Source organism: Colletes latitarsis, chromosome 6 (assembly GCF_051014445.1).
Source record: "Colletes latitarsis isolate SP2378_abdomen chromosome 6, iyColLati1, whole genome shotgun sequence".
Lineage (NCBI taxonomy): Eukaryota > Metazoa > Arthropoda > Insecta > Hymenoptera > Colletidae > Colletes > Colletes latitarsis.
Genome location: NC_135139.1, coordinates 6,421,926 through 6,434,532, shown reverse-complemented (window position 1 = coordinate 6,434,532; position 12,607 = coordinate 6,421,926). Strand labels below are relative to the sequence as shown.

Genomic DNA, 12,607 nt, shown 5'->3' with positions numbered 1-12,607 from the left:
TTTTTACATTAAGTTTAAGTATGGAAAATAATACACATTTTATATGATCAAATTATATTTTAAAAGAACGCATTTATATATACAATACACTAATACATACTATTTTACTATAAGTACTTTTTATATACGAAACAATTTAAAAAGCAAGATAAAACATACATAAATGTATAAAAATACATGTATCTATTATTAAAATTCTGTAAATATCACACAATATCAAACCTATTTTTGTAGACAATTTAATATTAATAATTCATTGATATACACGTATCACACACATTCCGGTTGTGTTAGATTTTGTTTATTGCGAATACTTTGTGACGATGATTTAGACGAAGAGGTATTGAATGTAGTAGTACCTATAAAATAATACAAGTTATATTATAAAAATCGTTATAATGCACTGTACTTATAACATTAGAAGTATCTTACTTTCAATATGTACATTTTTGAAACTTTGTTCAAGTTCATCAACATCGGAATCTAATTTAGTACTTGGTATCACAGGGAAAGCATTCTCATCGAGTTTCATTAATTCTTCTAGTTCTTGTTCTAAATCAACATCTGAGTCATTACTTTTCAAAGTCTCTGATAACATAAGTTGCACTTCATTTTGTTCTTCCAAAGCCTAAAATACACCATTAATATAACTCAACACCTTTAAGATCAACTCAAATTAATATATTATTATCTGTATTTATTACATTACTCACCTCTGATAAGTTATCCATAACATCTTTAACATTAGATTCTGTTAAACCGCTTTCATTTAATTTCTTTAGCACATTAGATCCTGTTTTATATAATGACAGCACAGCAGTGTTTGTGCAAGTATCCTGAATGCTTAGTATAAGAGCTTGAATATTCTCAAGGGTTTGAACTCTTTTTTCAATGGTTTTCTCTAATTTCAGTTTTTTTCTCAAATGTGTTTTTGCAACTTGCTGTAATCCTTTGGCTAAGTATGACTTAGTTTGGTTAATAATAATGACCTTCTTTTCTTCCAGAAGTTGTATTTCTTCTACAAGTTCGTTTTCTTGTTTTGATAATTTATATAATCCTTCGTCAATTTCTGTTATATTATCAGATGAATGTACAGCAATTTTAATTAATAAGTCATTTTCATTTACACTATTCGTAAAGGCCACCATTTTTTCACGTCTTAACCATATTAAAACTAACATGACAGTATTATCTGATATATTTTGGTTTACTTTGGATTTACAACTTTTTACTACTTCAGAAAATGGTACAAGAATATTTTCTTTCTTTTCTTCTAAAATGGAAAATATTATTTTTCCTAATTCTCTAACAATTTGTAAATGTATATATCTAGTTTCCTTATTAACTTCATTGTTTACAACGTAACTTTTAACTTTTGAAAATGACCATACAAGTGGTCTCTTTACAAATGTATCAATTGACCATGTTGTCCAAGAATCACAAGGTTCTTTTAAAAATTCAGTTTCCGGAATTATTTCATTATTTCTGTAATATCAGATGAATTCATAATCATTAATAGAAAATACAATTTATTGAAATAAAAACTTAGTTGACTCGACCAAGTTAATTAAGAGTTGATTAATTAACCCCTTAAATTCCAGTCTGTGACAGTTATTGATTGACACGGTTCATTCATGTACAAGGATATGATTTTGAAAATTTTGTATATATTTCATGATAATTATTTTCTACGACGATAAAAGCATGTTCTTTATGTTTTTACATAGTTTTAAAATGTAGAAAAAAAGTTGTAACAAAAGTAATTAAGCTTAAACAATGTGGTATTTATAAAATTTGTTTCATAATAATGGTATATACTTGATATGTGATAGGTAATATTTATAGTGTAATGTGAAGAGAATAATTATTTTATGGATAATTAGTTCTTGTTTTAGAATTTTTTGACATGTTCATTTTTAATAATAATTAATGCCCATTTACATCCAGTTTTCCCTTGTTTTATCTTAGAATGATATACTCAATTAATTTATGAAAAAAAAGACAAGCATTTTTGAAGGCCTTAAGGGGTTAATATACTAAAATTACAAAAAATAACATTACCGAAGAAGTTCTTCAACAACAGATACCAAACAAAGTGGTGTGCAACCTTTTCTTTTAAAAGTTTGATTTAAATCTGTAATAGAGAAACTGCATTGCATGGTATATTTTAACCATTCATAAATTATGTTGTGCCAAAACTTGTATTTAGATATCCAATCTTGTGGATTGACAGATTTACTTCGAAAAGGCGAAAACAAAGCATTCATTCTTTCTTCTTCGTTCCAACATTTTGGCATTTTTTCAGGCGGCAATGGCAAATTATTATCCATATTTTGAATTTCCATAGGCATTTTTCAAGTAAATGGATTTACTTTCATTTTCAAATTAAGTTATATATTTATTAAATTACGTATTTAAACGTTATTCAAATATAATTCTTTAACCACTGATGAGGTGCAGGATAGACTTGACATCTTATGGGATTTCACGACCGCGTAAAATTTGTGTTAGCAACTCATAGTCATAATTTGAAGACTGAACATAGCGTCCTCTATTCATGAACAACGTTTAATTTAAGAATTAATCTAAAATGTGTTGAAACGCTGGAAGTGCTAGAAAGTAGAACCTAAAACTGTTAGATGTGTGTACACTGTACATGAGAATTCTTGGGAGATGAAGTACGACAATTATTACGTAAGGATTGAAATAAAAATAGCAAATATTAAATTTAACTTTATTCGTGTATTTTCTTGCAATAGTATAAGACATTACGAATTACGAATGTAAAAATTTGTTAACAGTGGTAGAAAGATTTGAGTTGCACGCTTGCGGGCTATGCTTCATAACCTAATTCTTTGAATATTTTCATTTTCAAGGAAATTCAAAACAAGTCCAATTATGCAACCTGATACAGACTCAAATAAAACGGTTTGGGATCCCATTAAAATATTCAATCCTTCTACGCACTATGAATATGCTGTAGTTATACTGAATCGTCCTCTTTTATGGAAACGTGATATTTTACTCAATATCTGGGAAAAGGGTATGTTTCTCATATTTTAAGGGAGGAATTCTAACTTCTTTTGGACCAAAACTATTTCTTTCAAATAACAATGACAAAATCAGAATATAAAATTAACGATGTTAATAAATAGAGAATTTAAATACAAAAATTCTGATTTTAGTCTGTTTTGAATAGTTATTATCAGAAATTATTTATTAATAGATTTAACATTAAGCTCAGGTCAGAGTCACTATTGATGGTGGAACGCTTAGGTGGATACATTATTTACAAAAACATGGTATCAATCTATTGAATGAAACATATAGCAAATATGTGCCAGATTTCATTATCGGCGATTTGGATAGTTGTTCTTCAACAGTTCTTGAACAAATGAAATCTATGGGTTCTATGGTTGTCGAGACACCTGATCAAAGTCATACAGATTATACGAAGGCCTTAATTCAGATAGGGGAATTAGACAAGAAGGCAAACATGAAGGTAATATTGGATGTTTTATGAAATTCTTTTGTCCAAATTACATACAATAACAGGAACATTGATATTTGCAGATAAAGGCAATATATGTATTTGTAGAGACTTCGGGACGATTTGATCATCTCCTTGGAAATATTAATACACTATGTATGAGTGATCAGTTTATCAAAGATATACAGGTAATTGTACTATACTTAGTATTGGTGTTGTTTGAAAATATTTCATTCCACTGCTTGTTTCCCATTTATTTTAGATTATACAAATTGCGAATAATTCGTTAACGTGGCTTTTGAGACCAGGTTTTCACAGTATAAATATTCCTAATCTTTTGGTGCAAAATACTAGTCCGTGTGGACTTTTCCCGATCGGTGCACCTGTTAATTCTATTACAACAACTGGTTTAAAATGGAATTTAAGTATGTTGATTGTTTTAATATAATCTGTTAAAGATCGTAAAATTGTGTCTGAATAATATTATATAACGATAAAATGTTTTGTTTTTCAGATAATGCGACTATGCAGTTTGGAGGTTTAGTAAGTTCTTCGAATACTTACAGTAGTTCTGAAATAACTATCAATACAGATTCACCAGTATTATGGACCATGAGTATCAAACCACTTAAAGAAAGTATGAACAATTATGAAGAGCTGACAGTGAATTCTGATTGACGTTATCTTTGACGAGAGGTGCGAGTGGCTACGTCTAGTGGTACTAATACACTTTTATTAATATCAGGAGTGGGTGCTTTTCGGAAATACACTCGGATTTTTATGTAACTCATCGGTCTTGATACTTAAAAAAGAAACAAGGTTGATAGATGATATTGTCTAAAGAAAATAGTTAAATAGTTCTGGTAAAAATCGCTCAAAAATGACAGAAGTCAATAATTGTATTAATTGGTATATTAGAAAAATAAGGGAATGAGACTCACAACATAAGGTAAACTAATTCTAGCAAGCTAACAGAAAATAAAAACCTTAAGAGAATACAAAAAGGTGTCATCAGAAAGCAAATCCTGCAAAGATAGGCTAACGAGAAACATGTCAACACAAAAAGTAGTAATGATAAACGCCATCAAACAATATTAACATTGTTAAGAAGAACCAGTAAGGAGTCTACACAAGGTAACAAGTCAAATTAGTCATTATTCCAAATGTAAATTAAGATGATGGAAAAGATGGATTCCATACAGAATGAAGTGAACAGTTTAAAGAAAGAGCTGATTAATGTAAGGAGTGATTATGCAGAGGTTATGGTTGTGATGAAAGAAATCAGGAGCATAAGAGAAATCATGGAGTCGAATGAAAGAAAATGGGCAGAGGAAAGAAGTAACCTACTTATGAGAATAAAACAATGAAACAGAACGTAGAAGATAAATGATAGAAAATAAAGGAAACTTAATATAATTATTAAAGGCCTGAATGGTGAAGGTACGATGTAGAATGTGGAACACTTCATACAATTTTAAACTTGGTGGGTGGAGGAATCAGAGTTGGGAAGTAAACATTAGGTGTGGTTTGATTAGTTATCAGTTACTTGGAAAAACTGTAGGAAGAGACCTAGGAAAAAAAGTGGAGATGTGCGTGGAAAGTTTAAGGAAGGGAAAGTTAAGTAAAAGAACACTGGAAAGGATGGAGATATTGAGAATAAACATCTAAAGGTTCGGGTGGTTGAATGGCGCTTATAAGTACCAATACCAATAGCTTAGGTGATGACAAAAATTGATAATAGAAAAACTTGTAAGTGATTTGTTTGCCACGATTTGTTTCGGGAAGAAAGAAATCCTTTTAGGTTTAAATACGTGTGCCTTCCCTAAATCACACATAGCCTATATAGCAGAACGTTTGAGGGTTTGTGATGCAACAAACAGACTTCCTAAAAAGGTTGTTGGCCTGCAAACAAAATGGTTTGTTGAGAGCATAGATAGAAAGCGAATTACCGCCGCCAAACAGCAGGCTTCTACACCATTTCAACAGTAAAAATTGACCAGAAAAGAAGATTCAAGCAATCTTAATCGATCTTAAGTCGATTAAAGGTAAATACATTTTTTTAAATACTTCGGGATTTCAGTTTTTATTCCAATTAACGGACTGTTGAACACGGTCAGCTCATGATACTTAAAGTAGTAAAAAGAAACGTCTTTTTACAGGTCCGAATTGGGTTTGTTCAGAGGATCAAGATGGCGAAGATTCGTGCAGAACTTGACAGCGAAAGAAAAAACTATTAGCCCCGAAGAACTAGTACACGAGGACGGAGGACCGCACTTAGCACTAGATATCGTAGACGAACATCCGGCTCAAAGGACCAAATGTTTTAAGTACTTAGGAATTTCCGTTTTCGAAAATTTGCCGAGCGTATTCGGAATCAAGAATTAACGGAGCGTTATGATCACGAGAGAGAAAGAAGATGCTCAAACGTTAGTCGAAATTAGACTGATGAGTTATAAATCAGCTGTGCGTCGCTAACGCTCGACGTTCTCCCGTTGCCCCTCCCCCTCCCTCCCCCTCCCTCCCCCAGATGCGAGAGTTGCTCAGTCCGCCCGCGGCACTCGCAGGGTCTAGGGGCAGAGACGCCAAGCTAGCGGCGACGCACGCGCCGTCGACGACTTAACGACTTTCATTTGCATTCACATGTTGAGAGAAATACATTACAGTTTGTAAAATCGCTTACGTCGGAAAATAAAATGCAGTGTTACAATCTTATAATAGATGGAATTATTTCTAACATACATTTTAATTGGATTTTTCATCATGAAAAACATTAATGCGTTTTTCTAGAAACATAATTTTTAAAATTGGTGTTGGAAATTCCAACATTTTATATAATCGGACACTTCATTTATTTCCTATATTACTTAAATTGCTTAATTTGGTCATCTGGCAATTGTGCCTTTTTTGACAACAGCAATTTCTGTACCCTAGAGTCATTCAGCACACTTAATTAGTTTCACCGGTTGGGTCATTTACCTGCCCCTGGGAACCGTGGACGCCCACCCCCCGTACAACCCTCAGTAAGTGGGATTTGGAGTTTCGGGAGAACCGGCCCACGAGGGATGGGCAAACTTCAGATTTGTTAATAAAATCTCCTATTTTTTAAATCAGTATACAGGGTGTTCACGTTAAAGTGTGACAGTCGCAATATTTCAATAACTATTGATGATACGAAAAAATTGTTTATATGTAAATTGCAGGATAAAATGGGATCTCTATTTTGGCGTAAAGGAAAATTTTGTTTATGTTATTAATTTAAAAGATATGATGGTGAAGTTTCGTTTTTTAAATGGAATTATATATTTTTTTTTGGATTATGCGATAGTGCTTTTCAAAACGAATTCATTAAGCTGCAATTTATTCACCCGATTTTGATTAGTTTTCAAGATATAACGCTTAGAAATTTACTGATTTTCAGCGGAGACGTCTCGGCTTGAGTGGTAAGTCATAAAAGCGGTCCTATTTTTGCGCTGTTTGACCCTGCCTGTTGAAATCGATAGCAAGGGTTTAGCTCGGAACGGCAGGTCCGAAAAGTAAGAAACATGGAAAGTATTGTGCATCATGGTCCAAGTTTGCCGCACCGAGGATGGTGTCGTTAATAATTTGGATGGTTAATACTTTCCATGTTTCTTACTCTTCGGTCAAATTAACATACAGGGTGTTCGGCCACCTCTGGGAAAAATTATAATGGCAGATTCTAGAGGCCAAAATGAAACGAAAATCAAGAATACCAATTTGTTGATGGAGGTTTCGTTAAAAAGTTATTAACAATTAAATTCAAAAATTTCAAATCGTTCCGAAAAATTATTTTCAGTTGCGGGGGTCAATTACAATCATTTTTGGTGAATAGACATACCCCTGAAATCTTACCCACTTTCTAAAAAAAAATTTAAGATTGTGTGAAATTTTTCGACGGAAAAAAATTTCAAATCGTTTTGGAAAAATTATTTTCGGTTGCGGAAATCAATTGCTATCATTTTTGGTGAATAGAAATACCCCCGAAATCTTGTGCATTTTCGAGAAAAAAAATTCAGTCCAGGCAGAACTTGAAATGTTAATAACTGTTTAAGTATTAATTTGTATTCTTGATTTTCGTTATATTTTGGCCTCTAAAGTCGCCCATTAAACTTTTTCCCAGGGGTAGCCGAACACCCTGTATAGTGGTCAGAAAAATCGTAGCATAACAGAGTAGTAGGTCTATGCAATATATGTTTTATTTATAAATAATTGAAAACACACTATATTGAATAAGATTATTACAGATATAGTGTGGTCTGTGACGGACGATTTTTCAATTGAATGGTTATTGCAAACGTATTAATGTTTATTAGTATTAGATAAGATTATTAAGTTTCTGGTGCACCGAATGCCCGGTCTGGTAACACTATCAGATTTGTATTACATACCACAAAAAGTAGGTTGCACTTATGATTCGAAAGATAGTTACAATGAAATAAATGGTTAATAGCTTAGTACCGCTATTGACGAGACATAGTCATCAGTGATTATGCGACCTATTTTCGTAATATTAGAGGTTATGTTTGTTTAACTTCGTATCTTATTTAAAAAATTAAAAAATAAAATTAAGCAACCCAAAAAATGCATTCTTTTGTATCTCTATAATAATCTTAAAATATTGAATAAGAACAAGGATGTCAGTATCAGTAGGTAAGAATTATTTTATTTGCTTTTTAAAAATCGATTTAATATCGTATATTTAGCATAAGTTTTCTTTATGAAAAATATTTTACGTATAGTAAAAGACAAATTTCATAATTTCGTATACATTTACTTCTTTTTATAGATTCTGTTGCATACCTTGTTATTGTGGCAATCTTATGGGGTATAACCAACCCATTCATCAAAAAAGGAGCTCAAGGTCTAGAAAATGTCAAATCTTCTACCAGATTTGGTCAATTTTTTAAGGAACTTGCATTCCTTCTCACAACATTAAAGGTTTTATTTAGAATCCTATACATTATATACTATATTAAATATATAATTCTAATATATTTTCATTTAATTATTTTTATTTGTCTAGTACCTTGTACCATTTATTATCAATCAAAGTGGTTCTGTCTTATACTTTTTAACTCTGAGTAGCACGGATATATCATTGGCTGTTCCAGTCACTAATTCTCTTACCTTTGTGATAACTGCAATAACGGGTTGGATCTTGGGTGAAGAGAAAATACATAGAAGTTGGAATATTATTTGTTATCCTCTTATACTCATTATGATAGTGATGTAGAGATTATATGAATTATTTTAATTTTCAGATACATATATTGGGATGTCAATGGTGTTGATTGGAACAGTTCTTTGCTGTTGGGATAAGATAGATGAAACTGTATGATTTTAAATTCAGTTAGTATTTAGACAATGATTGTGATAAAATAATATTTTTATATTACTCTGTATCATTTTATTAAATATATATATATATAAAATTAAAACTTGGTATTGTAATTTTGTTCTCACATGATAGTAAGATAAGAATGTACATATTGTTATGATTTAATTACAGAAATGAAAAATACAATTTTTGTTTAATGTTAAATACTACCACAGACAAGGTACACGAGTAGAACTTACACCACAGACGAGGTATACGAGTAGACCTATCACCTAATGTATTTTTTCGGCCCGATTCTCTGGGGCTCTAGAGCCCCATTACCATTTCCGTGTCACTCGCAACGTTACCAACAGATTTAGAAATGATCACAAGAGGAAGAGAGACAAAAAATGAAATTTCAGAAATTTTATTATATTTTAACGAAATGAAAGCTGTACGGACCATAATTGGACATTAATCGATTAATTTCATTGGAGTAATCAATCGATTAAGGTTATTTAAAAATTTCAAGAAAATTTGAATTTTTTCTCGAAAGTGGGTAGGATTTCGGAAGTATGTGTATTCACCAAAAATGCTTGTAATTGACCCCCGGAACCAAAAATAATTTTTTTAGAATTAATTAAAAATTTTTTTTTTCGTCGAAAGATTTAAGCACCTACCCCCTGTCGATTTTTCTTAAAAATTCGTTTTTAATTTTTAATAATTTTGTTCGACGCCCTACAAAAAAGTTGTCCAATACTTTTTTGTAGGTACCCATGACCTCTACTTCAGAAAAAAGTTTCATTGAAATATATTCACTATTGTAGGAGTTATGGCTGTTTGAAAATTGGACCATTTTTCTGGGGTTTTTCTCATTTTGCGGGGTCAAGGACCTACTTTTCGAATATTTTTGCTATTTGTACATATTCTCCATCAAAATATGTGTAGTTTGCTTTTTTAAACATCAAAATCGTCCAATCCGTTCAGGAGTTATGACGTTTTAAAGATCCGCATGAAAATTCGGGCAGACATTTCTGGCCAGAAATTATATTTTCGGTAAGGAATTTTTTCCTCGAAACTGAGTAGGATTTCGGGGGTATGTGTAATGACCAAAAATGATTGTAATTGACCCCTAGAACCAAAAATAATTTTTTTAGAACGATTTGAAATTTTTTAATTTCGCCGAAAAATGATAGCACCTACTCGAATTTTTTTCTCGAAATTGGGTAGGATTTCGGAGGTATTCACCAAAAATGATGGTAATTGACCCCCGCAATCGAAAATAATTTTTCCAGAACGATTTGAAATTTTTGAATTTAATTGTTAATAACTTTTTAATGAAGCCTCCATCAACAAATACTCGTATACCTGGTCTGTGGTCCTACGTTCGATTGTTATCGTGGCCTGCGTCATGCATCGAGTCATAATACATGCTGAAAGCGATATGCACTTTCGTTCGAGAGGATGCTACCTTCCGATAGGTTGAACTCGATCTTGCGGAGGTCCATGTACCTCGAGGAACTAGAAAGATTGCCCCTAAGTGACGTTCACGATGCAAGAGAAATCTGTCTTTTTGCCCGTAAAACGCCATGTCGCGTTGGTAATGGTATTAATCATTGATTCGTGCGTTACGAAATCTTAACAAATATTAAAATAATTTTTTACAAGAATACCAATCGCTGCATGTAAACTCCATATAGAGTACGTACTCGACGATGATGCGAATTAAACAATTATAAATAAACCTTAGCATTGTTTAACATTCCAACGCTATAGTTTAAGTAATTCTTAACAATATGTGGTATATGAATAATGAAAGGGCCCATCAGTATGCGTAAATAATAATTTTTCGCGAAATTATTTGGCCACCGGACGGGTTGAGATGGCTGACACGCGCTGTGCTCTCCCCACTCCTCCGTCACTACATTAAAGGCTCGTGTGGAGACTCACATGCCTCACTCTCGCGGGGGGGTCCAAGGGTGGCGGACTTCCTGGCTCGGTGGGTATCCCGGGATCATCCTAGGCTGACCAGTGGCGACCAGGAGGGACCAGGGGGACCAGGGGGACCAGGGATGACCACTACTGACCAGTGCTGACCAGTGCTGACCAGCTGACCAGTGGTGAGCATACGATGACCGATACTGATCAGTTGTTGACCAGTGGTGAGTCTTGTTTAAATATCCCCTCTTTTTCTCTTATGTTTCTGATTTGAAGCTTGCTCGTTTATTTTTGACTAACGTTTGATGAAAAATTGGGTTTGTTAAATTTATCGGTTTTCGTTTCGTTACTATGAATATTTCCACCATTTCAACATACAATGAGATATTCTATTAACTGGTTCTTCTATTATTTCGGCAATTATTGCGTTACGTTGACCATATAGGACTCTGAAAGAAAATGATTCTCTATGGGGTATTTCCTTCGATCGTTTACTGTTTCTGTTTCCAATTCTTTCCTGAACTGGTATCTGTCTTTGTCGATTAATCTGAATTTTTATCTCGATTTTGTTTGCGAAATTGCTTTGTCGATTTCATTACTTGTGGTATTAGTTGAAACTGACTTGGCAAGATATTCCTAATTTCGTAGAATATTTTTACTGGTCAGCTAAGTTCACAAGCATCGTCTATCAATTAATCCGAATTTTTATTTTGATTTTATTTGTGAAATTGTTCTGTCGTTTGGACTGAGCGTATTTAATATATTTTGACTGTCATTGTTTAATTTATTAATATTTTCACTTCCTTATCAGGTGTTAATTTTGTACATTTCTTTAGGTAGGTCTACCCATCGAGTAACATTTATTCTGTGTAGGAATATTTCAGAATTTCTTAACTTGTTCGATACATCAGCTGAACAAATTATTTCTCCATTTGTCGAGTCACAGATGGATTGGTTAGGGTTTATTAAATTTTCCTTAATATGATACTAACACAAGTAGTAGTTTTTGTTTCAGGTCAGATCTATTGTAGATCAATTCCAAGGACATCGAGGGAGGACGCTACAACCGCCGAGGGATTCAACCGCCGAGGGATTCAACCGCCGAGGGATTCAACCGCCGAGGGATTCAACCGCCGAGGGATTCAACCGCCGAGGGATTCAACCGCCGAGGGATTCAACCGCCGAGGGATTCAACCATCAAGGGATTCAATCATCGAGGGATTCAACTACCAAGGGATTCAACCATAGAGGGATTCATCCGCCGAGGGACCTTTAATTCCAAGTACATTAGTCTTAAGCTTCGCTGCGAATATTAAAATTAACGTCGAAGATTTCTCTATTGTCCGTGTTGCCGCGCCATACCAAGTAATTATTGACCAAGTAGCTTCACTTTCTCTCGTCCTCTCGTTTCCCGTTTCGATCACCACTGCTTTAATGTAGAAAGCAAGTGATCGGCCGTGTAGTTGGTTCAAAAGATATAATCGCCTTCCCTTGGTAGCTCGAGATATCAAGGGCAGTAGATTCGATCCTAAGATCCGCTGCATGGTTTAGCATCGCGTCGCGTCGCGTATCCCACGATTTAGCTTCATCCCTTCTCAAAAGAGATAATTACTTGGTACCACTAATTTAGAAAATAGAAGGAGTCTCGTTTTCTCCTATCGTCTCAATTTTAGTTCCGAATCTGCTAGCTCAAATTTCGACGTTAATTTTAAGTCTTTAGTGTATCCGCGTATGTGCCATGCAATTGTTTACCAACTAGCTTCTCTCGACTCGTTATCTCGTTTCTTGCTTCGGTCACCACTGTTTCGTCGAACGAAACATGTGATCGACCGTCCAATTCGTCC

General features: G+C 33.5%; 3 protein-coding genes across 4 annotated transcripts; 2 read left to right on the top strand and 1 right to left on the bottom strand.

Moving 5' to 3' along the window:
* Nucleotides 1-215: 215 nt before the first annotated feature.
* Nucleotides 216-2,627, bottom strand: LOC143342743 (charged multivesicular body protein 7). The gene is made up of 4 exons (XM_076766942.1): nt 2,062-2,627; nt 714-1,485; nt 433-628; nt 216-359 (listed from the first exon to the last, which is right to left on the bottom strand). The coding sequence occupies exons 1-4, from the start codon at nt 2,349-2,351 to the stop codon at nt 271-273; spliced, it is 1,347 nt and encodes a 448-aa protein (XP_076623057.1). The 5' UTR covers nt 2,352-2,627; the 3' UTR covers nt 216-270.
* LOC143342751 (thiamine pyrophosphokinase 1-like) lies at nt 2,574-6,189 on the top strand. Of its 2 annotated transcripts, XM_076766955.1 has the most exons (8): nt 2,574-2,694; nt 2,877-3,043; nt 3,240-3,502; nt 3,574-3,678; nt 3,753-3,915; nt 4,005-4,592; nt 4,633-5,535; nt 5,650-6,189. In XM_076766955.1, exons 2-6 carry the CDS (start codon nt 2,899-2,901, stop codon nt 4,166-4,168), a joined length of 840 nt encoding a protein of 279 aa, XP_076623070.1. In that variant the 5' UTR covers nt 2,574-2,694; nt 2,877-2,898; the 3' UTR covers nt 4,169-4,592; nt 4,633-5,535; nt 5,650-6,189. The 2 variants fall into 2 exon arrangements, with proteins under 2 accessions (XP_076623070.1, XP_076623069.1); XM_076766954.1 differs by having other exon boundaries at nt 4,005-5,535.
* Nucleotides 6,190-7,268: 1,079 nt separating this feature from the next.
* On the top strand, nt 7,269-8,929 carry LOC143342417 (transmembrane protein 234 homolog). Its single transcript, XM_076766266.1, has 4 exons — nt 7,269-8,158; nt 8,295-8,446; nt 8,532-8,691; nt 8,770-8,929. Exons 1-4 carry the CDS (start codon nt 8,143-8,145, stop codon nt 8,844-8,846), a joined length of 405 nt encoding a protein of 134 aa, XP_076622381.1. The 5' UTR covers nt 7,269-8,142; the 3' UTR covers nt 8,847-8,929.
* Nucleotides 8,930-12,607: the final 3,678 nt, after the last annotated feature.

Excerpts from the sequence above, each read along its gene's own strand:
- LOC143342417 (XM_076766266.1), top strand. Across the intron at positions 8,447-8,531 it reads TCCTTCTCACAACATTAAAG|TACCTTGTACCATTTATTAT; the intron begins GTTTTATTTAGA and ends TTATTTGTCTAG. Across the intron at positions 8,692-8,769 it reads TGAAGAGAAAATACATAGAA|ATACATATATTGGGATGTCA; the intron begins GTTGGAATATTA and ends TTTAATTTTCAG.
- LOC143342751 (XM_076766955.1), top strand. The coding sequence starts at position 2,899 with ATGCAACCTGATACAGACTCAAATAAAACGGTTTGGGATCCCATTAAA. Across the intron at positions 3,044-3,239 it reads ACTCAATATCTGGGAAAAGG|CTCAGGTCAGAGTCACTATT; the intron begins GTATGTTTCTCA and ends TTTAACATTAAG. Across the intron at positions 3,503-3,573 it reads ACAAGAAGGCAAACATGAAG|ATAAAGGCAATATATGTATT; the intron begins GTAATATTGGAT and ends TGATATTTGCAG.
- LOC143342743 (XM_076766942.1), bottom strand. The coding sequence starts at position 2,351 with ATGCCTATGGAAATTCAAAATATGGATAATAATTTGCCATTGCCGCCT. Across the intron at positions 629-713 it reads TTATGGATAACTTATCAGAG|GCTTTGGAAGAACAAAATGA; the intron begins GTGAGTAATGTA and ends GGTGTATTTTAG. Across the intron at positions 360-432 it reads CAAAAATGTACATATTGAAA|GTACTACTACATTCAATACC; the intron begins GTAAGATACTTC and ends ATTATTTTATAG.